Below are 25,162 nucleotides of genomic sequence, written 5' to 3'. Positions count from 1 at the left end.
TATCAGTATCAAAAGTCAGAGACCTACCTCGTCCACTCCGGCCCACAAATCTCAGATCGTTGAACCTTGCTACTTGGTTTTTCATAACAGCAGAGGCATTCCGGAGCTCGGCAGAATAATTTTCATCGTTACCCGCCATGACAGTAACCACAGTCCCATCTGGTACCTCTCCGAGGGCTACCACCTACATAAAACAGGAAACACAGCAGCAATAATGGCACATCAGAAAGGCTTACAAACAGAATACATTCTCAATGTAAATGATGTGTCTTATCAGGACTCAGTGTTCTATTCCAGTACAGTAATGGCCGACAGGAATGAGGCATCTGTGTATGAGTTGTGATGCCACTTCAAACAGACCAGTGTTTCAGGGTCCACTGATTTCAAAGACCAGGCAAAAACTTCCTTCACTTGTTGTTGGATTCTTCACAAAAAATGTGTACATTTTTATTAAATCCCCATGTTAAGTTGTCCATAGGAATTATGCCACAGAAGGAAGGCGGATGCCCCATCTGCAGATTGTATCATACAGATCAAGGCATCACCTGACTGTAGCCTTCCTCTCAGGGAGAGCCCTGAGGTGTGGTCTTATCCCATCACAGGCTAAAAACAAGCAAGTCTGGTCAACTCCATGGGAGAAGATTTTTAAGTGAAACCCTGGAGTTCCTGACTACATAGAGCCAGATATGGTGTGTTCTCTACCTCCTTACTTTGGGCTAGCACTTCAGCTTTTAATGACACTATACGTATTTACTGAATATCCACTCTGTAGTGGGACCCAGTGGGATATCGGAAGTCATCAAGAAACTGAAGGTAAAAATAATTGATGAGAAATATTAAGAAAAAAATCTATACCCTTAGCCTGACATCTATGACGTCTTGTCCCATCTGCCCTCCTGGAATGACATACTTGACTGCTTCATCTTCAACAGGTAATCTGAAGCAAATTAACTCAATCAAGAAAAGATCTAGATTAATCCATCTTTGGAACTAACAAACATTTTCTCTGCTCCAAGACTAGAGATCACACTTTAACCTGGGTCCGCAAACTTGCAAATGTATGCCTCTGATTAACACAGAGCTGGTGAAGGGCTACTGGTGCGGATCCTTCACTGTCATATATAAAACATATTCCTCCTAATCCACTGTCAAGATCCTGCCCTTGGTAACAATCCTTTCTCTCCACTAACTTCCAGGACTCTATATTCAGATTATTTCCATGTCTTCCTCATTCAGTTTCCAGATGCCCTCATAGTAACTCAACAATGACCCCAGCTAAAGTAGCCCACAACTGTCTGACAGTAACACCCCTGTGTGCTCACCTGACTGGTAAACATCCCACTTATCTTTTCCTACTTCTAGTGCTATTCCCTCTTTTGTCAAGATTTCCATAAGACAAGCACAAACGTTTAATGCCATTTTCCCAATACAATTGGCATATTAAAGTAGATTTCATATAGTATGATAATAGACACTGTACCTATATTTTAGGGCCGAACTTCCCCCATCCGTGAACCCTACTGCAATACTCCTCCACTATGTCCTTTCCTCCAGCCAGTAAAACAATCAAACAGACAAAAAACTTGTCAATATTTTTGTCACTCTTTTCTCTTAGGCTGTTTCTCAATTCCATTCCTTCCATTTAGCACTGCGTTATTCAATTCAAAAATCAATAAAGCTTTCCTTAAATTACAGGCCCCACTTTCTACAGCATCACACTGTACTCAAGCGATCTTCATTTCAATGTACATATATTAATATTAATGGTCTATGGCTACTTTAAATATACCAGTCCAAAGCTGAGGGACTCACTCCAGGAGTCCAGATTATATTAGTTTGGAAACTACACAAGAGAAGGGCCTTCATCTCATCTGTCTTATTTATCACTTATTGCCCTGCTCCCAAAACAGTGTCCAGCACGTGGTAAGTGCTTTATATATATATATATATATATATATATATGTTTTTTTAAGACAGTCTCGCTCTGTCACCTAGGCTGGAATGCAGGGGTGCAATCTCAGCTTACTGCAACCTCCACTTCCCAGGTTCAAGTGATTCTCCTGTCCCAGCCTCCTGAGTACCTGGGATTACAGACATGCACCTCCACATCCAGCTAGTTTTTGTATTTTTAGTAGAGACGGCGTTTCACCATGTTGGCCAGGCTGATCTTGAACTCCTGACCTCAGGTGGTCTGCCCACCTCAGCCTCCCAAAGTGCTGGGATTACAGGTGTGAGCCACTGCACCCAGCCAGATAAATATTTCTGAAATAGTGAAAGATCTCCATAAAGAGCCCCACTTTGCAGAGACAGATGTCTGTGGGGCTGCCAGCTAAAACTCTAAGAGAGCCAGTTGATGTTGAGTTGGCACCCCTTGCTAACAGCAATGTGCCCTTGCTCCAAACTCATTTTCTGACAGTTTTCATCCCAGAGAAGCGGGAACCATGCTGCCACCCCTTTCCCTGGAGTCTCCTGAGTCAAAAGTAATACCCCTTGAGAACAAGACATCCTCCCTGCATAGTTCATCTCGTACCTCAAGTGGCTACTGAATGAATACAGGTAACACTATACTCCTAATGGAGGCAATATGCTTTTCAATTTTTCAAATTCACCATGCCAAAAATGTGGACATTTGAAAATACTGCAATAACTGACTACATTTGCCAGGATTCATCTCAATGTTTGACACTTTGTACACTCAGCATATTGTGTTTTAACACCTGCTGTGTGGCTTTCTATGTCAAAGTAAATATGGACCCAGTAAGCATATTAATAAAGGCAGGAGAAAAGTTGTACTGTTTAGAAGAGAAGGAATACACTAAAATCAAGAGGCTCCACTTTCTCTCCACTTCTGCTACATATCTGCCATGACTTCACACAAATAACTTCATCCCCAGGAACCACAGTTTTCCAATATGAATTGGACAGTCTGCAAAATGTAGAAGATACCATGTAAGTATAGAGTGTAATTATAATGATGTGCTTTTTGTAAGATGAGGAGGGTAACACAGTGTTCTCTTCCAAATCTGCTGTCTGCTAAACATAGGCTTTTACTTATAAGCATCCTTAAAGGATTCAACTGAATATGTACTTCTTCACTTCATGTCCTGAAATGTTCTTTGGTGTTGTTGAGAGATACAGGATGACTGCTGGCGGATTTAACTCGAGTCTGGCTACATTTCAGAAAAAAAAATAAAGCAATACTCCCCAATATAAAGGTTTTCAAGAGCTCTAGGGCATTATTATTTTACTGCATATTTTTAACATAATGGATTTTTTTTTAGTTAGAAGAAATGACAAATTGATTCAATATGGGAAAATATGAAAGAAAAGATCCCTAAGAGTGAAATACATAAATCCATTTTACTGTGCTTAAGCAGTTAATACTGACCATATTCAATATGGGTTTGTTATACATATCACATTTTACAAAACAAATAAATAATCACAAGTTGTGTCATTCTTCTGTGAGGCTTAGAGCAAGGCCTGAAAAAAATGCTAATGCCATGTAGTGACAATCTTCCCTGCTAAGGCTGAACTCTAGTTTAATGGCTAAATATACTGGGTTTTTTCTGCTATTCACTCTACCAAATCACAGTGCCCAATGCTTTTCTGAGGGGAGAAAAAGGTTGGGAGTTGGGGGAAGTACTGTATTTGACTTTATATCAATGAGAAGTATAATTATATGTTTGAGAAGTTTTTTCTTTAAGTAGATCTCTGAAACTAAAAAGTTTCCCTTAGAGATTCTCAACTGTGTTTATCTAAAAGAAAACCAAAAGAATCAAAAAATTTTTACACATTTCATCTGTACCAAAACCAAGCAATGGAAAAACATTTTAAGGGGTAAGTCGCAGTCAAAACTCTAGTTAAGAATAAGCACAAGTTAAAATTTACTTCCATTTTACCCAATACAAAAGTACTCCTCTGCAAAGAATAATTTGTGATGAAATCTTAACAATTACATTTCTAGGTGTTTTTAAAATATAAAATCTACAAATTCAAGAAACTTCATGAGAAAAGGAGAAGTTTTCTGTACTGACATTTCAGAATAGAGAAAGACGTTCCTTTATTTAGCGCACCTCACTATAACCAGCATTTACATCACATGGTATGTGGTTTGCACGAAATAAAGCAAAGGATATTTAACTGCAGTAATGCTATTGAAATTTTGTATGAGGCTCCTTATGACTAAATCTGTGAATCACTCAAAGAAGAGGAATGGAGAATTAACTCAAACCCTTAAAACAGTTTCTCTCGTCTTTTTATGTGGAAATTAAAATTGCCCATGACATTTCCATGGACAGAAGTCTAGTCTTAACTAATCAATTATTCTTATAGGTCAGCGTAATTTGGGACATTGTACTTGTGGTATAATTGAAATATAATGATTTTTCAAGATAAAATCTGATCAGATATTCCTTTGCAATAAAAAGAGAAGTGAATCTAATTGCAAAAACCAAAAATGTTATTCCCATCATAACTATTTAAGGATAGCTTTAAGTACAGTATCAAAACATTTCAACTAATACTACAGTTAATGTTTCGAATTTATCCTAGAATTTAGAAAAAAAAACCCACTGAATTATAGAGAAGAAAAACACAATATATCATTTCATAATTTAAAAAATATACATGTCAAAGAGAAATTTTGATAAAAATTATTTCAATTTAAAGCAGCAACTTGTGGGCCATGTATCAAGGTGGTTTCAATCGTCTAACAATAGAGATTCTGGAATTTTAAAAGGAGACAACCCATAATGCCAAAGGGGAAAAAATAATTAAAGATATGCACCATACCTATTTTCCAATATTTAATACAAGTTTTCTAAAAAAATTTTAAGTATTTATTTTCCACCTGAAATTATTTGTTCCAACTGCCATACTAGGAAGTTTATATATTCAGTCCCAAAATATTTAACTTTAAATAAGTTTTTTTAACTTAAAAGCATAACACAAAAATCTGCCTGTCTTCATACAACTTGAAATCTATTGTTTTACATAATTTTGCATGATAATTTATACTAAGGTTAATACGGATTTAATAAGCTTAATAACCTATTTTCCTTTGTTTAGATACAATTAGATTCAAAAAATATAAACATAAAATCTGATCATTAACTATGTAAGAAAAATACTACTCACTGGTATCAAGTATTTATTAGTTGCATGTTTGTTTTCAGAGAGTGAAAAATGGCTAGTAATGCCAAAAAATTATTGTCAAACAGAAATTGCTCTGTCATTTTGAAACCCCTCCTTTTGACATGCACTGAAAGGTATTATTAAAGATACATAATTAACTATCAGTGCCAGATTATATATCTAAAAATGTGTTTTATTTCTTTAACACTGCCAGGAAAACAAATGATACCGATAAATATATATAGTCCAGTGTTTTCTAACTTAAAACATCAGAATAGGCTTGCACTACTTTTAGTTTTAAAATGTACATCTGGACTTAAAATTTCTGCATAGTGTTTCAGCTTGAAGCTATTTAAGGCAACTAAGTTATGAACCCTGAACACCAGGCTTCACAGTGGAAATGCTGACAGACCCCTAACTAAAAGGGTGCTACTGGATGGAGAGTTGACATGTTCTCTCCACTATTACCTGACCATCAGCTAATGAGCTGAATTTGCAAATTACTTCTTTCTCACCAGAATTATCTAGGATAGAAAGGGTCTGGAATCCTCTAACAGTATGTCTTAACTATTTTAAGGTTTCAGTGAGATACACCTGAAAATGTTAAAAATATTTATTTCCGTTTCCTTGACACCTGGAGGGACCAAACATTTCAAAACTGCAGAACTTTGTTAAAAATACAATGTTAATAAACAACTTTATATAAAGTATACTAGTTGTTTTTGCATTTTAACATGTAAAAATAAATAAATGTTATATAATCCCAAAACAAGAGTAGATGAACGCTAATACATTCTTAATGCAATACATTGCCAATATCATGTTTAAACACTAGTTTAAATTGACATTTCAAAACAGTCTATGGAATTCATTTCTGATTCTCTGTGGTGTCAAGCTCAGTGCCACAGATACAAAATACGGTCTCAATAAATATTGTATTAATTTGAATACCAGACTTTACAACAAATAAGTTTTGTGTGTGTTTAAATGCATTTACCTATCTGCTACCTACCTGACAACCACTATAATTTATTTTTTACATAGCTCTAAATATCACTGCCAAATTGCTGTCATCACTTTTAAAACGGAGACTTCTTCATATTATTTCTTCATTGCAGATGTATTTGATTATATTGCAAGAGTGGAGAAGGTCTAGTGCTCTCAGGCTTTTATTCCAAAAGCAGGATAAAGAGAGGCTATCACAATCTGAATGTTCCAAACATTCATACATTTCTTTTCAACAGAGAGACAAAACTTCTATACTGAGTAGATCTTAGCTATCACCCACGTTTTGAATTCTGTTTAACACAGATGTGGCGATAGAAAGACATTGACAGTCAGGTTTTAGGTTAACTCAATTCACTATTCAATTGATATAAATTAAAATACTTGATTAAATCTAGTCTTGTTATCTACAGTCTGTCTACTGCTTAAGATAACAAAAAATGTATTCTGTAATTCATAAGTTGATTAACAACAAAGAACAAATTGTATTTTCAAAATAATTTTTAAAGGGTGGTAATGAAAAAATCTTAAATGACAACCAAAATATCTGAGATTAGCTCAAGCTAAATTACAAAAAAACATTCTTTCCATCCAAAATGCTCATGTTCAAATCAGTTCAGTAGCATAAATAGAAGAGAATATTTCAAGATAGACCTTAAATATGTTTAGCAGAATGGTATATGGAACATCAAGCATCTAAATATCTTTAAAAATGTAAGCATCTATTCTTATATTTTCACATATTCTGATTTGTGGCATTACGCAGACACGATACCTACTTATTTGTGTTTTTTGCTGCTTTCATCCAGGTTTGGGGTCTTAGGTGGCTTTTGGTTTGGAGGATTGGAGGGGCGTTGGTGGAAACCAATTTCCGTTCTCATATAAGGCTAATTTAAAAATTCTGGGCCCTCAGACAACGGACATTGTAAAAGGTATCTCTTGTGTGGAAATTTAAATTTCTACAATTCACATGTTTTCTGAGCTTTTCCTTTTTCAAGTTACCAAACATTAACCTACAAAATGGGTGGTTTATAAAAAGAGAAATGTGACGGTTAAAAAAAAAAAAATTTCTTGAGCCAACTGCAAAATGAAACTTGCCCCAGAATGCAACATCCCCTTTCCATAACAATTCATTCTGATTTCTGTTCTGATACCAGACCTAGCCAGATAACCAGCTCTAATTGACCTGGACTCCTCTTTCTTTCCATCCCACCCACACACGGAATCTGAATTGGTGCGTGGGGTGGGAGTGATCAACAACTGGGAACTGTCAGTGGCCCGTGGGAGTCTGGCCCCAAGGTCTCCAGTGGAGAAACTGGCCTGATTCCCCACCCCCAACTTTTTTTGTTTGTTTTTTTACCTCCCCCAAGGCCTTGCGTGCCCTACTCTCCACAGACCTCGGAACCCAGGGGACCCAGGCCCACCTACTCAAGTTCAGAGGTTAGAAATGGCCCAAGACACCTTTTTGAGAGTGCTCATCTTCACGTCTGGCTTACCGCCCCCTGCATCCCTGACGTCTTGCGAGTGTGGACAGTCCTGCGTATGTGGACAGCCCGGGAACCCGACTCCCCATCAACCCAGTGTGCGCTGGGCCCTTGGGGTTCGGCGTCTCCCCGTTGGAGAGGGTTGCCCGGGGAAATCCGGATCGAGTTATGGAGACCCATTGGGCTACTGTGAGAGGCTCCAGATCCTAAATCCTCAACCTGTAGAGCACCTGACTGCGACTCCCGCGGCTGCCACCCGCCCGCAAACTAACGGGACCGGCAGACACGAGAGTCCGCGGGACGCGCAGCGGCCTCTCTCAAGCCTCCGAGCTCACTCCGTGCTCAGGCCACCGGCAGGGGCCTCTCACCACCTTTCAGAAGCAGGAGGGACCTTTTAAATTTAAGTCCTTTAATAATAACAATAAAGCAAAAATACAAAATTTCACCTCCGTTTTCAAGCTGGGCGAACCGAAGTTGTTCCACAGGTTTCCCTCATCCCTCCCTGGCGGGGCGAGGCGCAGAGCTTGGTCCCGGCTGGAAGAAGCGGCCCGAGCTCCCGCCCCCTCCCGTGGCCCGAGCCTCCCAGCACTCGAGGGTTCAGCCCCAGGCCCCCTGAACTCCCCCGCTCCGGGGCGCGCGGACGCTTCGGCGGCCCCGCCTTCCTCCCGGTAACGGGATCTGGCGTAGGTCAGCGAACAGAGCAAGCGCCCCCGTCCTGACACCCCCTCCTCTGGAGACCCCCGGCTTGTCCCGGACCCTCCCGGGCACGGGTAGTGCAGCCGGCGCGCCTCAGGCAGCACCCCATGCCCAGCCCCGAGCACTACTGCGGGGCGCCGGCACCCCGCGAATCCCAGCCCCGGAGCCTGGGAGGGGCCAGGACCGCTAAGCTCTGCGGGTCGGGGAAGCGGTCACCGAGACTTGCAGAGGGGCGTTTGGCTGGAAGGGAAGTGGGTGGGAGCGCGCGGAGCCCCAGAGAGAGGCGGAGTGGGCAGCCCGCAATGCGGCCAGGCAGGGATGTCCGGGGAGGAGGACGCGGGAGCCCCGGGGGACAGTGTCGGGGATCCTCGCCCCCGGGAAGGGGGCGGGGTGGAGCAAGTCCGCTTGCAGTGAGAGTGGGCACCTTGGGGATCCTGGGGGAAAGGGAGACGGCGCCAAGGAGTGGGTGAGAACGGAGGCCGGGCATGAGGCATGAGGGGTAATTGAGCGGGTCTGGGGGACATGGGCTGAAGTCGGGGTGGCAGTGGGCACAGGTGGGCGAGGGAGGGATTTGCGCGGAGGGACTGCGGCCCGAGCCCGCCAAGGCATCCGGAGGGAGAGGCCCAGCCGGGGGTTTCTGGGGTCAGAGTCGCCAAGGCAGGCGGTCTTGGAGGACGTCCGGGGCCCGGCCCCGTGGGCAGGAAGACACCGGCGGGCAGGTTCCGCGGCTCCCGGCCGGGGGCGGGGGGCGGTGTAGCCTCTTACCTTGAAGGCCACGGGCAGGGTCTTGTTGCAGCGCCAGTGCGAGGGCAGCACCGAGCACAGGAAGTTGGGGCTGTCGGTGCGAACGAGCTCGGCCGGGTGGTCGGCGATGATCTCCACCATGGTGCGGTTGTCGTGCGGCGGCCGCAACCGGGGCACTGCAGCTGCTGCTGCCGCAGCCGCTGCCGCCGCCGCCGCTGCCGCCGCCGCCTCCTGCTGCTGCTGCTGCTGTTGCTGCTGCTGCTGTTGCTGCTGCTGCTGCTGTTGCTGCTGCTGTTGCGCAGCCACCACCGGGCTCACGTCGCTCATTTTGCCGGGCTGCAGGCTGCTGGAGGGGGGGCTGAAGCGCCGGCTGGTGCTCGGATCTACGGGAATACGCATCACAACAGCCACAAGTTAGCGAAGTGGCCGGGGGAGGGGGAGGAGGGTGGAAATGAGGGGCAAGGAGGAAATTGGGGGGGTGGAGGCGAGCCGGGGGAAAAGAGGATGGAGGTGATGGGGCTGAGGAGATGAGAAATGAAGTTTGATGAGGCCGACTGCCGGGCGGAGTCTGATGGGCCAACAAAGTCTGGCGATGCGGCGCAGTCGGGCTGGCGGGTTAGGGAGACCCGGGAGGCGCAGATCTTTGCCGGAGCCTATGGAACACCCGGGGTGGCAGCTGCGAACGGGCGCGGGGGTGTGTTTGGCCCGGGGAGGCGGGGGGCTTGAGTTTGCAGCTTGGAGTGGGGTCCCTTGGGGCACCGCGTCCTGGGTGCGCTGGCGCCCCCTCCCAGTCCGAGTCCGGTGGTGAAGCGGTGTGGGTTCAGCAGTCCGGCCCCCGGGCCAGCAGTGCCGCGCGCTGCCCGCCACCGCCGCGCCGCGCCGCGCCGCGCGCTGCTACCCAGCTGCAGGCGGCCGCGCCTCCGCCCTCCCGCGCCGCCGCCTCCTCCGCGGCGGCCGCCGCTCCCCCCGCGCCGGCTGCACGCTCAGATTCCTCCCGCGGCGGCTGCCAGCCCGGCTCCCCGGCTGGGCTCCTTCCTTTCCCTTCTTTTCTTCTCGCCCTCTCACCGCCACCTCCTTGCATCCACTCCCTCCTGCAATTTGCAAGGCTCCCCTGTCCCTCGCGCTTCAAGGTGCCAAGAGGTAAGTCGTGGGCAGCGAATCTCGGGGCAACGGATCTCGAGCCTTCGAATCGCAGCCGCTGCCGCCGCCAGCCGGCCGCGAGAAGGAGCCCCCAGCGCCTTGTGCAGCCTCGGAAGCCGAGAGGCGGCCCCAGTCTAGGGGCAATCTCGCCTGGTCGCGTCCTCTTGCTCTCCCCACCCCTAGGACAAGGAACCCCCTCTTGGTCGGAAGAGACTGAAGCCGAGACACCAGAGAGCTCCCGGCTGATCTGACTGTCGCTATTTTTCGTTGTAACTTCAGGAGAGGAGGAAGGAAAATTCTTGAGCGTCTGTGCTGACTTCTCAGCACTCTTCACCCTCCCACCCCCAACCCCCACCTCTGTCGGAGCGGCTCCCAGGGGAAAAAGATTTTTCAGGGTTTGGGTGTTTTTTGTTTTAAGTGACACAAAAAATGAGGACGGTGGGGGTAGAACTAGTCAAAATAGTTTTTAGGAACTCAAGTACATAGCGGGACATTTCTTTTTTCTTATATAGTCAATCTTGTTATTCCTAAAGAACAAGAACGAGTTGGGGTTTTTTGTTTGGTTGGTTTTTTAAGGACTGAAAAACTGTCAGCTTGGTGATTAAAATAAGTTGAAAAATCCTCGCTGGGGGAAAGCATCAGCCGTTTTCTATGAATTTAAATCTTTTATTAAGTCTGTTTTACATCTAAGACTAAGTTTCCTGTCTGTCTTCCCCACTGCTCCCGGGAAAAAATTAAAAATACAAACTAAAAAATTCAAATGTTTCCGTGGCTGTTTATTTATGTATTTATTTCCTAGTGTGGGTTTAAAAAGCGACTTTGGATCCCCCAAAAAGTTGTGGTCGAGAGGATGAAGGAGCGCGGAAAAAAAAAAAAAAAAAGCGGCACTTTTTACCTAAAATGTGGTTTTTGGAGGCTGGGATTTCTAATGATTAGGTTTTTGTGGTTTATATAGACACGACTCTGGCTAAGGCGATCATTACGCTGATGAGAGTCAGAGCACGTGGGTGTCGACGACCAGCCTCAAACTCTGAGCCTTCAAAACAAATAAAACAATGTGCTGCGCCCGCAGAAGCCGGGAAATCCGCTTGAGGCTATTACACCCCAAGAAGGGCGCACCGGGCCGTTTTACCCTAGGCGTTGTGTACTGCTACGTTTCTTGCTTTTATCGAACTCTTTAAAGCCTTCCAAAGCTTGAAAACGTGTTTACGAAAAGAATCATCAGTTGCCAAAGTTTAAAAGATTCCTAGTGGAGTAGCTGACACAGCAACAAGTGATTTTATAAAATACATTAAGAATTAGAATGCCTCCCCCTAGAAGTATTAAAGAATAAAGATGGTTGGGGCATCGCTCATCCCCTCCCATCTTACTGAAAGCAATTCATATACCCATTGCTTGGTGTTTTTATTGCTCAGTGCAAACGCCTCCCTCACCCTCGTAGCGACCTGCCACGACCCTCCCTGTCTAGTTTTAAAGCTTCGCTCCCACTCGTTGAGCCCACGCCTGGGTCTGCGCCCTAGAAGGGGCCTGGAAGGGCTGTGAGAGCATGAGGGGCACGGAAGATAGGGGCCTGGTGCCAGTCGCGGACCCTGGAGCCCTTTCGAATACAAGATGAGCTTAGAGGGCTGTAGATGCGTGACTCGGTGACCAGGATCGCCCCTCTGAAGAGATGCGCGGGGGACTGAGGGGCAACCAGACCGCGGGAGCAGAAGTCGGGGTGCAGGGTAGCCAGGTGTGCGCTCTCGCGGGGGTTAGGATAGAGTTCAGGGGATACTACTCTGTCCTTCCTATATGGGGCTTTATTTTTACCTGCCCTTCCTCCACGCACTGCTCCACGCCTCCCTCGTCGGTCTTTCCCTTTCCCACGTTTCTCTCCACGTTCCAGCCTCTTCCCCAAATCCCTCCACAGACACGAGCCCTGCGCCGCGCCCCTCCCGCCCCCACGGCCGCCTGCCACTGCCGCCCTCGGTGACTCCGAGAAGCGATTCTGTGCCACCCGCTGTGGCACCTGGTCCCCAACCTACTCTTCGCGCCCGGCCGACTGGCCTCGCAGCCCAGGCACCGCCGGGGTGCGAGAACCTATTTAGCCAGATCCCACCAACTGGAAGCGCTGCCAGGAACTGAGGTGGCTCCTGTGCGTGCGATTTTTAATTATCTTTTCTGTCACAGGGGAGAGCTCTAACCTCGGGCACTGCCGCGTTCCCTGTGTGCACAGGTCTCTAGAGTCCGACAGGCGGCCGAAGGGAAGCCAGGCTTTCACCGAGAGACAGAGACAGAGAGAGAGAGAGAGAGAGAGAGAGAGAGAGAGAGAGAGAGAGAGAGAGACAGAGAGACAGAGAGAGACAGAGAGAACTGTATTTACTGCTATTTATTGCTGTCCTACCTTACACATCCACCCGCAGGCACTCAGACACATACTCTTGCACGTCCACACACAGACACACATACACACACTCATAAACTCATGGCTTTTTTTTCTGCCTTTTTTTTTTTTTTTTGCTTTTTTTAGGGGTCCAGTTTTACTTTGGGCATATTGTGCCACTGTCTAACAGACATCTCCGATTCCCTTTTTGTTTTTAAATCTGTGGGGGCTGCAAAGGAAGGAAGCAGTTATGGGAATTGATTATTTCTGTGGTAAAATTGAGATCAAAATTCCATAACTGCCATGGTGGGTGATATGATATGCCACCTTCTCTGGGATTCTCCTCCTCCCAGGAAGTCCATAGAACAGAGAACTCCTGGAACTTTGAAGACAGTAAGAAACAATTAATATTTCAAATATAGACACCAGAGGGGATTTCCAAATAAAAAATTCTAGAATTGAATTTAAGAAGTCAGCTTGGGGGCTTTTCCTCCTTTTTCTCCATCACTATTTCATCCTTTGTCTTATTTGGTGGATAGCAAACTATGCAGGCCTTAGTGATTGGAGATTTTAAGGGCAATTTAATCAATAGTGAGATTATTTATTTTAATTAATCGTATCCAGTAACTGAGCTATATAGCTTTTCTCAGTGTTCTTCCTCTATTTCACATTTCAGTGGAACTAATATAAGCAGCGCTTGGAAGTTACTAGTCTTGGATCTCTTTAAATATCCTACAGTTATTTATAATGTGGAAATGAAATTTTCCACTGAATACCCTAACAACGTTTCAGGTATCTGGCACAGTGGATTTTCAGTCTCCTTTCAAAAACATCCTTTTGCTGAACATTCACACTTTCAACTGGAACTGACTGAGCCTGGAACTGATGATGTCTTGGCTCTGAGCATTATACTTAAAGGAAGAAAACATTTTTACAGACCCCTAAACCAAACCTCTCCTGCTAATAGCAGGCACACAGGAAAACCATGAGGTTTTACATATGTATTTTGTGCTGTAGTTTGCTTGATGTCACCCTTGGGTTTATATTTTCTACATCAAAATGTTCAGAACTAATCACCCACCTGATTCCTCTTCAGAAATATTCATCTTTTCAATTGTATGTGATGACACTAAAAAGTATACTTTTTTTCTGAAAATGTGGCAACTCTGGAAGATCCAAGCATAATCCCACCCACCACTCCCTACCATGTCCTTTAACATTTAATATAACTGTTTAGTAATCACACCTGACAATGCTGACTTTACAGACAAAGAAAATGGGATGTGAAGCAGTCAGGTTATTTATCCAATTAAAGAACTGACTGGGAACAGAACCCATACTCCTTTTCCTGTTCTAACCCCCATACATTATTTTATATATCTAGCCCCAATACACTATTTTATATATTTTATGCATACTTTTTATGATGAAAAGTAGAAAAGTCCCTGTAAAATCTTAAAATATTTTTCAATCGACCGGCTAATAAAGTGAGGCAACCAATGGAAAATTATGGGCATATTGATGATCCCTAGAGATTTGAATGTGTCATATGGGAAAACTTCATAAACAGAAACATCTTTACGGAATTTGTGTTTGGACAGTGATTGAGTGAAGGTTACTCAGCCCTTGAAGAGGTAGCTTTGCCAGCAGATCAGGAGTCATTATATTATGTATAATTTTTTGTACAGTTCTCAAAGATTTTTTTACATTTTTAAACAGTTGAAAATTTAAAATGATATTTGTAATACATGAAAATGATATTTAATACAAATTTCAGTGTCTACAAATAGTTTTATTGGAATATACCTGTGGTCGGTCATTTATGTATTATCTATAGCTGCCTCACCTAAGGCAGAATTGGATAGTTGTGACAAAGACTATATGAGTCAAAGGCCTAAAATATCTACTAGTTTTTTACAGAAAAGTTTGCCAACCCTTGCCCTAAAGTGAAAGGGATGAGAGACCCGGAGGAGTGAGACAGCAGAAAAGAGTAGATATTTTAAAAAGATACTGGAATTGGGGTGTGTGAGGTTCAGATTAGCTCTCTAAAAGTGAAAAATGTAACATTTAACTTACTCTTTTCTGCATAAATTATTAATTAGATTAATATATTTCACTTAATAATTTTGGAGGTGCCAAAACAGAAAGAAAAGAATGAGGAGTGAGTACATTTTCACGGGCTCCTTAAAAATAATTTTCTTACACATCTCCATATGTAAGCATATTCCATTGTCCTTAAAACATAGTGGGAACACATGAACTGCATAGATGAAGAAGAGTGAAGAAACTCTCATGTAGTCTGAACATAAAAACAGGTAAGGCTTTAGTAGGTTTATTCCAACTGTATTGCACATGATTACACAAGAAACTCAATGAGTTTACCAAGAATTTTCTGGTATACAATATATTCATAAGCCCTACATACACTTTTAAGACAGTTAGCTTAGTAACTTAAATGATCCCAAAGCTTTATGACATATTTTTTCAATTTTACTTTTTATACCATTAAATACTGTCTGATTTGTTTTAAGCTCAGTAAATTTTCTCCATTGTCAATGGACCTATAATAATTGGCATGGCTGTAACAAGAGATGAAATGTTTGTAGTGGAAGACTTAGCATCACAAATCTTTCTTTGTTGTTTTAGTTAGTATTCCCATAGGCCATATTCAGGCACTTACAAGAGAGTACAGTGTTGTCATAAAAAGTCTGACACTTACCATATGACCTTTCAGAGCCACATTCATGGAGCATCTGTCTAATTACTCTTCAGGCATGGTACTGACTGAAGAGGTATATATTTTGTTTGACTAAAATATCAACTTACTAAGTGACACCCCAGTTACCTGAAGAGACTAATGTAATTTCTAAAAAGGGTCCAATTCATTACCCAGGAGTCAGAAAAAAAATAATTTTCTCAAATCAGCCCTCTGGTATTTTGGTGTTGGCAATTGTGCTATGGCAGAAGCAGTGATCTTTGAGCAGCAGTGGAATGTTATATATAAAAGTTTACAGAGGTCTGTGATGAAACTTCTAAGAACACCCTAAAATTAAACATTTCCTGTAGTAATTCAACCATTCTTTGCCCAGCTGCTCACATATTGCCTTTAAGGCACCAAGGAAGGTGCTATCCAATTCTAATCCCACTGCCCAAGGTTCCAAAGTTTCACTTTAGGCATTAGGGCAGTGACCTGAATCATTTGTCCCCTCCCTACACCCTGCCATCAAGGTGAAAAATGTAAATCATAATACTCTCAGTTCATCTAGTAAAGTACCAAAAAATTCAACATTTGCACAGTGTGAGAAATTTGAATTACAAACTAGCAAAGCAGGAAAAAATAGAACAGTAAGAGTTCAACTTGGTTTTATTAGCTGCAATCCTAGGGGATGCCAGTTATAAATCACCATTCTTAGTGGTGTGCTACTCTGGATTTCATACTCAGAAACTCTTCCTTCAGTGTTTTTCCCTGTGCTTTTCTAAATTAGATTTTTCTCAGAGAAAACAATTTCTTCTTCTCATCTAATCATAATCAATTTCTAAAAGCAATGATTCATCTTTTCTGCCTTTAGATGATTCTTCTGAATTATCTTTGTTATTGGCAGGATTTTTTTCTCATCCGCATTCCTATTAGTCACAATCTTTCTTCTAGATCATTTTTCTTCCCTAGGTGTGCCAATTATCAATTTATTGTCTTGTAGCTCCAAATTCACCTTGTCTACCTGCTCTGTGAAAATGAATCTGGACCCATTAAATAATTCCCTTTATCAGTCGGCATTCATGTTTTGTCAGTGGGGGCATTAGAAAGATATTGCGGCCGGGCGCGGTGGCTCAAGCCTGTAATCCCAGCACTTTGGGAGGCCGAGGCGGGTGGATCACGAGGTCGAGAGATCAAGACCATCCTGGTCAACATGGTGAAACCCCGTCTCTACTAAAAATACAAAAAATTAGCTGGGCATGGTGGCGTGTGCCTGTAATCCCAGCTACTCAGGAGGCTGAGGCAGGAGAATTGCCTGAACCCAGGAGGCGGAGGTTGCGGTGAGCCAAGATCGCGCCATTGCACTCCAGCCTGGGTAACAAGAGCGAAACTGCGTCTCCAAAAAAAAAAAAAAAAAAAAGAAAGAAAGAAAGAAAGATATTGCAGTAGGAAAGGGTTTTGCTTCCCGGTTCCCTTGTGCTCAAACAGCATATTTCTGCAATGCAGGACATACAGATTTCCCAATTTCTGGCTCCTGAAGTGCTTACATACCCACATCTTCTCTAAGGCCCAGCTGCTGCAGTAAAGCTGGCTTTTCCAGTGCCAAGTTTCTGAAGCACCCAGTCGCCAGCAGTTTCCCCCAGCATCCTCCCTCCTGGGCTGTTTGTAGCAGTGTGGCTCCGGTGAGACACCCCCATGTGAACAGCTTTCCCCAGTACCCTAGAGGGCAGATCTACAGCAAGCCCTACTAGCACAACTTCTCTGCCACAAGTGAGCCAACTCTGTGCAGGGTCTGGATCTCAGCCCTGGGTGAGAAGAGGGAAGGACTCTTACTTGGTTGCTGTATTTCAGCCCTGAAGGTAGTGGGTGCTGTTATTTCTGTATTCTTTAGCATTATCTTTACTTCTTCCTAGCCAATTCCTTCCTACTCCAATCCTCTGTTATAGTCAACAATTCTTAATACTAAACTTTTCTTTTCTTTTCTTTTCTTTTTTTTTTTTTTTTTTTTTTTTTTTTTTTTTTTTTTTTTGAGGCGGAGTTTCGCTCTTGTTACCCAGGCTGGAGTGCAATGGCGCGATCTCGGCTCACCGCAACCTCCGCCTCCTGGGTTCAGGCAATTCTCCTGCCTCAGCCTCCTGAGTAGCTGGGATTACAGGCACGCGCCACCATGCCCAGCTAATGTTTTGTATTTTTAGTAGAGACGGGATTTCACCATGTTGACCAGGATGGTCTCGATCTCTCAACCTCGTGATCCACCCGCCTCGGCCTCCCAAAGTGCTGGGATTACAGGCTTGAGCCACCGCGCCCGGCCAATACTAAACTTTTCTTATTCAAATTACTGTATGGTTTCTCTGTCCCCATTGGACTCGGACTGATATGCCAAGGTTTCCATTTTCTAATCCGCAAGACGTACTTGTTCATATGATTTCCATTTTGGATCACTCCACCGGTGTCTTTATAAGATAAGCATTTCCAACATCACATCACATCTATTGAATGATTTATCTCTACCTAATTATAAGCCTATAATTAGAGGATAAATATTTTAAAGAGAAGAAGATGTAGACAGAGAGTACAGATACGGATATTTTAAAGCACAGGTTAGAATTGGTCAATGTTTCTTCCCAGAGTTCTCCTGACATCTTCCATGAAATCCCATGTCCATACTGCAGTTAAAATACACATAAAGAAAATTCCTGTGCAAAAGTTCCAGAGCTGCCTTATCACTATATCTGATTTTTTAAAAATGCCAGGGTCAGGGAAGCTGGAGAGATACCTTACAGAATCAGAAAAAGCAAAATGCTACCGGCAAGAAGAGAAAGGGAGCAGGACTAGATGACTGCTTTCTTACTGTAGTTGAAGTCAGAGACTGGGTAGTGTTATGACTCTGTGATAAAATAAAATTGGGAAAGCACTGTATTAAACAAAATCAACAGACTTCATATGGCCAATTTTATCCCAGATTTTAATATGCTACATGCATTTTTAATCTCCACCAGAAGGACTTAAAATACAGCAATTACAAACTTATTTAATTGTTGCTTCTAAAGGAATGTAAAGGTCTTTGAAGTATTTTTAGAAAATACTGAGCTAAATCAAAGCAGAAAAAAAAAAGTGTTGGAACATTAAAGGGACCATCCTGTCTAGAAGGGAATATTGTAATGCAGAGGAGAAGTGAAGTTGGCTTGGCTGCTTGTAGCCAGGCCAAAGAGGGCCTTGGTACCATGATTCCCACCTTCGCACACATTTATAAGAGGGAGAATATTCGTGTTGCTTCTGGAAGCCACAATCTTGGTCTTTCCCTCACTACTACAGCCCATTGCCTTCCTTGACCTAAGCAGGAAAGTTGAATGGAAGTTTCTCTGTGCATAACTCTTAACTCCTCTTGAGTCTTCATTAAGGTGAAGCAGAAGAGTCATGCAGGTATGGGGGAGATCCCCTCATTATTTAATACTTTCATATTTTATCATGTATTTCTTGATATTAAATTTCATTTTTCAGAATATTATATTAAAATCATATCTTGAATAGTATGGGTTTTTTGGGGACCCTCTTAAGTTTTGCCCCTAAGGCTAGCTAGGGCCTCCATCATTTCATCCCATCCCGGCCCAGCCCTCGGTCTGTGGGTATTGAGAACTTACAGAGTGGATTCAGACCGCCCTGTTTCATGACCAGCATCTTTATATTTTTAATATGTTACTAAATATAAGTATAAATTCCAATCATTGCATATTCGTCCACAAAAGAATATACCTTTTAGATCAGCCATGTTGGCTCATGCCTGTAATCCCGACACTTTGGGAGGCCGAGGCAGGTGAATCACAAGGTCAGGAGTTCGAGACCAGCCTGGCCAATATGTTGAAACCCCACCTCTCCTAAAAAATACAAAAATTAGACAGATGTGGTGGTGCGCATCTGTGGTCCCAGCTACTTGGGAGGCTGAGGCAGGAGAATCGCTTGAACCTGGGAGGAGGAGATTGCAGTGAGCAAAGATCACAGCACTGCACCCCAGCCTGGGCAACAAAGCAAGACTGTTTCAAAAAAAAAACAAAAAACAAAAGTATCTTTTAACTTTCTGTACCTAATTGAAGTATCGTAGCAGATATAACAGAATTTTGACCTTCACTATGTAAAGGTGATTATTTGTGTATGTCCGGTGCTTACCTCGTCATCACTGTTTAATAACAAAAATATGGATTATCTGCCTATTACTATGTAATTTTAAAGGGGTAGATGTGCCTGTTTTGTTGTTTCTTTCTGTTTTAGAACTGTCTTTGATTTTATTTAAATACATTTCAAACACATTACACTTGGGGCTTATTATCTTTTATTCCCGCAAATATGCCTTTGATGTTAAATTAATTAGATTCTTCGTTAGTAAATAAAATAGATTCCATTATCTAATCATTACAAGAGTTTAAAAGAGGCAGCTCCCACCTGGCCTGGTGGCTCACACCTGTAATCCCAGCACTTTAGGAGGCTGAGGCAGGAGGATCACCTGAGGTCAAGAGTTTGAGACCAGCCTGGCCAACATGGTGAAACCCCAACTCTACTTTAAAAAATACAAAAAGTAGCTGGGTGTGGTGGCGCACGCCTATAGTCCCAGGTACTTGGGGAGGATGAGGAAGGAGGATCACTTGAACCTTGAAGGCGGAGGTTGCAGTGAGCTGAGATCACACCGCTGCACTACAGCCTGGGTGACTGAGTGAGACTTTGTCTCAGAGAAATAAATAAATAAATAAAATAATAAAGGGGCAGTTCCCACCAGCACCACTATGAAAGTAAACTTGTACCAGCATAGGAAAAAAAGTAGGAAAACACTTTTTTTAAAAAAAAGCTTGCTTGTCCAGTATTCTTTCCTTTGTTAATACAGTTCATTTTCTCTGAATTCACAGCTTTGTCCAGAAAATATATTTATTTCTGTTTCCTAAGTGAAATTCCTTTTACAGTTTTTGATGACTAGGTTTGAGTCTTAACCATGACATGCTGATTCTTTGACTTTTTGAAGTAGGGATTTTTCACACGGTCAAAATCACAATCTTTGCTTTAGTTCTCATATGTGCAAAAGAATCTTAGCAAGTCTTTTTATGTGGTTTTGTGTTTTGCTTTTTATTTTCCGAGACAGGGTCTCTCTCTGTCACCAGGCTGGAGTGTACTGGCCTAATCATAGCTCACTGTAGCCTCGAACTCTCAGTCTCAGTTATTCCTCCTACATCAGCCTCCCTAGTAGCTGGTACTACAGGCAAGAGCCACCATGCCTGGGTTTCAGCATGTTGCCCAGGCTGGTCTCAAATTCCTGGCCTCAAGCAATTCTCTGGCTTTGGCCTCCCAAGGTGTTGGGATTACAGACATGAGCCATCGTGCCCAGCCTTAGCAAGTTTTAATTCGGATTTTTACCTCAACTTTTAGACCAGATTTATATGTACATAGACAATCAATAAATATAAAATGCTATTGAGTGACATTGTTTTTATTATTTTAAAGTAAGATATTCTACAGTAAATTACACTGAATGAGATGTTCCAGGTCTTAAGCTTAATGCTTACTGTTCTCCAGGATTGCTGGAAATGTGGATTGCATTTAGTAGTTTTATATAGTTTTTTTTATTTATTTATTGTTTTTAACTTGCTTCATTGGTGTTTATCCTTACTGAAGGGAATTATTATGGTGTGCCCATAACTATAAAGGTGAAAACTGGTTGAGGTGTAACAACTTACTATAGTATATATTGTCATTCATAGTTTATGGTTTCTCTGATGCTGATGCTACTGGCTCATACAAAATAAATGCCTTTTTTCCAAAGCCTTCTCTGATAACATTTAAACTGTGCTCAGTGCACAGTCCTTATTTTTTCTCCACCTTAATAGTAGCTTACACAGGACTGTGTGCTCCTTAACCATAGGAATAGTACTACTGTGCACAGTAGTAACCACAGGTTAATAGTACTACCGTACACAGGACTGTGCTCCTTAACCATAGGAACTATGTCCTGTCCACAGAAAAGCTGGAACCACATCATTGAAGAAGTCTGGAAACACCATCCCTACCATATTCCATGTATATACCATGTGAATAATGTCTCCTGAAGTCATGTTAACATGGTAACCCTAGACAGCTCTCACAGCCAGCGTAAGGTCTGGCATATAGCATGTGATCAATATATATCAGTTGATTGAATGAATGAATATACCCTCTTAGGCAGAAACTTAGGTAACACGGTAGACTAATCTTTCTCTATCATTTTCTACTTCTAGTCTATCATCTGGTTCTATTAATGCTACTTTCTGAATATCATTTATCTCTTTCTTTCCATCTCCATTGCCACTGCTTTGATTTTAGGCTTTCAGCATCTTGAACCTCAACTATAATGGACTTCTAACGTGTTCCTGCCTCCATTTATGCCCATTTCAATCCCAGTCTATCCTCCGCATTGCCGTCGGCATTCTCTTTTAGGAATACAATTTCAATTATTTTGTTGCAGTGCTTAAAACTCTTTAAGTGGTTCCATATCATCTATCATACAAACCCCTTCATGACCTGGCCTTCCCAAGTTATCACTGCAGTGAATATAGAGTTTAAAAAGTAAAACCCAAATTTGAAAACAAACATATCTTGCAAAAAGCCTCAACCTCCGCATCTCCTAATATCTCTTGCCCCAAACTCAGACTCATTTTTCTCTTTCCTTCATCAGTGCTACAGAAATTTGCATTTACCTCCATTATTGCACTCATCAGCTGAATACTCAGTTGACATATATGCCTTCCATATAGAGTGTAAGTTCCTTGAGAACAGAGATTAGTCTTAGTCACCTTTTATCCTCAGTGTTTAGCATAATGCCTACAGTGAAATAAGTGCCAATAAATGCTTGTTAAAATGAGTCACTGAATGAACCTATTAAATTCCCTTTAGACCTGAATTTTCTATCCTTTTAAAATAGGAAATTTTCATATTATCAAGCTTTATTATTTTTTCTGAAGTTAAATATTTATTTGGATGTGGCTCAATGGGAACTTTCTTACATCTTCCTGGGACTATAAATTGGGGAAAAAGTCTTGAAATAATAGTTTGGCATTAAGGTTGAAGCTTCATATGCTGTATGAATTACCAATTCTGTACCTAAGCATCTACCCTAGATGTACATAGAAAATGATAATATGTTGCATGTCATACTGGAACAAATAAATGAGAAGCTTGTGTTTGAAGGCAAAAGAGTATAGTTCCAGGCACCTTAGCCCACACGGGTATCCTAAGGGCTCAGGAGATCAATGTCTTGCACTTGTCCTGAATAGAAGGTTTTATAGTGAGTTAAAAAGGCTTCCCAGTGCACTTCCCAATTTTCAGTTCACCTACTCTTTTAGGATGTGCAGAGAAGAAATATAGTTTACATGTGGTCCTGTTTGTCTGTTCCTGGAAGGGAGTTCAAAAGGAAGAGACCAAGTCTTCATTCCAATCTTGGTGGTGCTGTTCCAACCAGGTGCAGTGAATAGTTGCTGTTTTATTTAAGAATATTCAATCTGCTATGGAAAATAAGGAAAATAAATAAAACTAAATATAAAAGCTAGTCGTTTGTGAGATATGTTAGACATAAAGGAAGTGGAACACATGTATCATTAATTTCAATTGGGAGGGATAGAAGGACCAAGAGTACTAAATATTCATACAGTAAATATGTATCAGGCACTCAATATTCATAAGGTTTTAAATTGACTTCTCATTTACAAAACCCATTCTAGCCCATGTATCCTCTGCTCAATAAACTCCATAGCTGGTCATCAGTGTAATTGGCAAGCTACAGCTGTGTCCAGGTCTAAACTAAAGCAAGCGTGTTCACTTGAAGCACCATCCTTCTGCCAAGCCCTGTTGCTGAAACCTTGACTCTGGCTTGTAACCACACCATCAGGGGATGGTTGATGCACCCGAGAAAGAGACAAGATATATGAACTTGGATACTATAATCCTTCCATTCTGCTTGACCCTATCCTACGTGTAGGTTAGCCTATGCCATCCCTCTCCCCTTGCTTATCCCTCTATGTTTTCGATATTTTTTTTTTTTTTGAGACAGAGTCTTACTCTGTCCCCAGGCGCCAGTCTGGAGTGCAGTGGCACAATCTCAGCTCACGGCAACCTCCACCTCCCAGGTTCAAGCAATTCTCCTGCCTCAGCCCCCCGAGTAGCTGGGACTACAGGTGCACACCACCACACCCAGCTAATTTTTGTATTTTTAGTAGAGATGGGGTTTCACCATGTTGGCCAGGATGGTCTCCATCTCTTGACCTTGTGATCCAACCACCTTGGCCTCCCAAAGTGCTGGGATTACAGGTTTAAGCCACCGCACCCGGCTCAAAGTGCTCAAGTTCTCAATTAATTTACTAAGTCACATGACACAGGCATCTCATTTAAGTCTGAAAGACATTTGATTCAGTGATTTTTAGGGTAGGTTGCTTTAGTGCTCTTAGAGGCTGCATTGCATCATGGTAGTTTTCCACAAGATGTGTATGTACTACTCCTGCAGGACCTGAAAACTTTCCACTGACACAAACAGTTTTAAGATAATTGATTCCCAAATCCTCAAAGTCATATATACTCCTTCCTAAAAGTGACATGCCTAAGAACTTGCCCATGGTTCCCATTTTTTCCCTTCATATTTCCCTTTTCCTACTTTGCAAAAGTAGGCCACTTTTCCTTACTATTATACATATGCTCTTGGGCGTAAAATATCTCCTGGCCTCCATACAGAGCCTCCATTAATCAAGGCACTAAAACAGGCATCCCCAAACTTTTTACACAGGGGGCCAGTTCGCTGTCCCTCAGACCATTGGAGGGCCGCCACATACTGTGCTCCTCTCACTGACCACCAATGAAAGAGGTGCCCCTTCCTGAAGCGTGGCGGGGAGGCCGGATAAATGGCCTCAGGGGGCCGCATGCGGCCCACGTGCCATAGTTTGGGGACGCCTGCACTAAAAGCACCACTTCATTCAACTCCTTAAGAGATGTGTTTCATGGCTGGGTACAGTGGCTCATGCCTGTAATCCCAGCACTTTGGGAGGCCGAGGCGGGTGGATCACAAGGTCAGGAGATTGAGACCATCCTGGCCAACATGGTGAAACCCCATTTCTACTAAAATACAAAAAATTAGCCAGGCATGGTGGTGCATGCCTATAGTCCCAGCTACTCAGGAGGCTGAGGCAGGAGAATGGCTTGTACCCGGAGGTAGAGGTTGCAGTGAGCAAAGATGGTGCCACTGTACTCCAGCCTAGAGACAGAGCAAGACTCAAAAAAAAAAAAAAAAAAAAAAAAAAAAAGAGATGTGTTTCCAAAAAAAAGGTTAACTTTCATGTTTAATGATTGTTTATAAAAAAGTATAATGTAGTTACCTTCTTTCAGCAATTATATACCATGGCAATAATATTATAATAACTCCAACCAGAAGAAGTATTTTAACAGTTATAAATTCATGGACGTAGGAAGATTAACTACTTACTTGCAATTTATGCACTTACTTTTCTGCTGAAAAAAATAGTTAAGCATGACAAATTGAGACTCTAAAGCATAAAAATATACATCATTAAAATATTATTTTGGGCTGGGCACAACGGCTCGTGCCTATAATCCCAGCATTTGGGGAGGTGAAGGCAGGAGACTCACTTGAGTCCAGGAGTTCCAGACCAGCCTGGGCAACATAGTGAGACCCCCCAATCTCTACAAAAAAATCAAAAAAATTATCAGGGCTTGGTGTCATGTGCCTGTAGTACCAGTTACTGGGGAGGCTGAGATGGGAGAATTTATTGAGCCCAGGAAATGAGAGGCTGCAGTGAGTTATGACCACACTACGGTACTCTAACCTGGTAGATAGGGTGAGACCCTGTCTCAAAAACAAAAACAAAACTTATTTTGTGGAGG

At 42.6% G+C, this 25,162-nt stretch overlaps 1 protein-coding gene across 2 annotated transcripts in view; it reads right to left on the bottom strand.

Moving 5' to 3' along the window:
- The window catches only part of RUNX2 (RUNX family transcription factor 2), a 223,222-nt gene that overhangs the window by 118,191 nt on the left and 79,869 nt on the right, over nucleotides 1–25,162 (bottom strand). For both annotated transcript variants that reach the window (XM_010333959.3, XM_074397859.1), the window contains exons 3-4: nucleotides 9,087–9,448; nucleotides 28–184 (exon numbers count right to left, since the gene is read on the bottom strand). In XM_010333959.3, the coding sequence (XP_010332261.3) occupies nucleotides 28–184; nucleotides 9,087–9,448 (519 nt within the window). The remainder of the gene's footprint in view (nucleotides 1–27; nucleotides 185–9,086; nucleotides 9,449–25,162) is intronic.

The sequence above is a fragment of the Saimiri boliviensis genome, chromosome 4, assembly GCF_048565385.1.
Source record: "Saimiri boliviensis isolate mSaiBol1 chromosome 4, mSaiBol1.pri, whole genome shotgun sequence".
NCBI lineage: Eukaryota > Metazoa > Chordata > Mammalia > Primates > Cebidae > Saimiri > Saimiri boliviensis.
The sequence above is the reverse complement of the archived record's forward strand: the minus strand, read 5'-3'. Positions and strand labels throughout refer to the sequence as shown.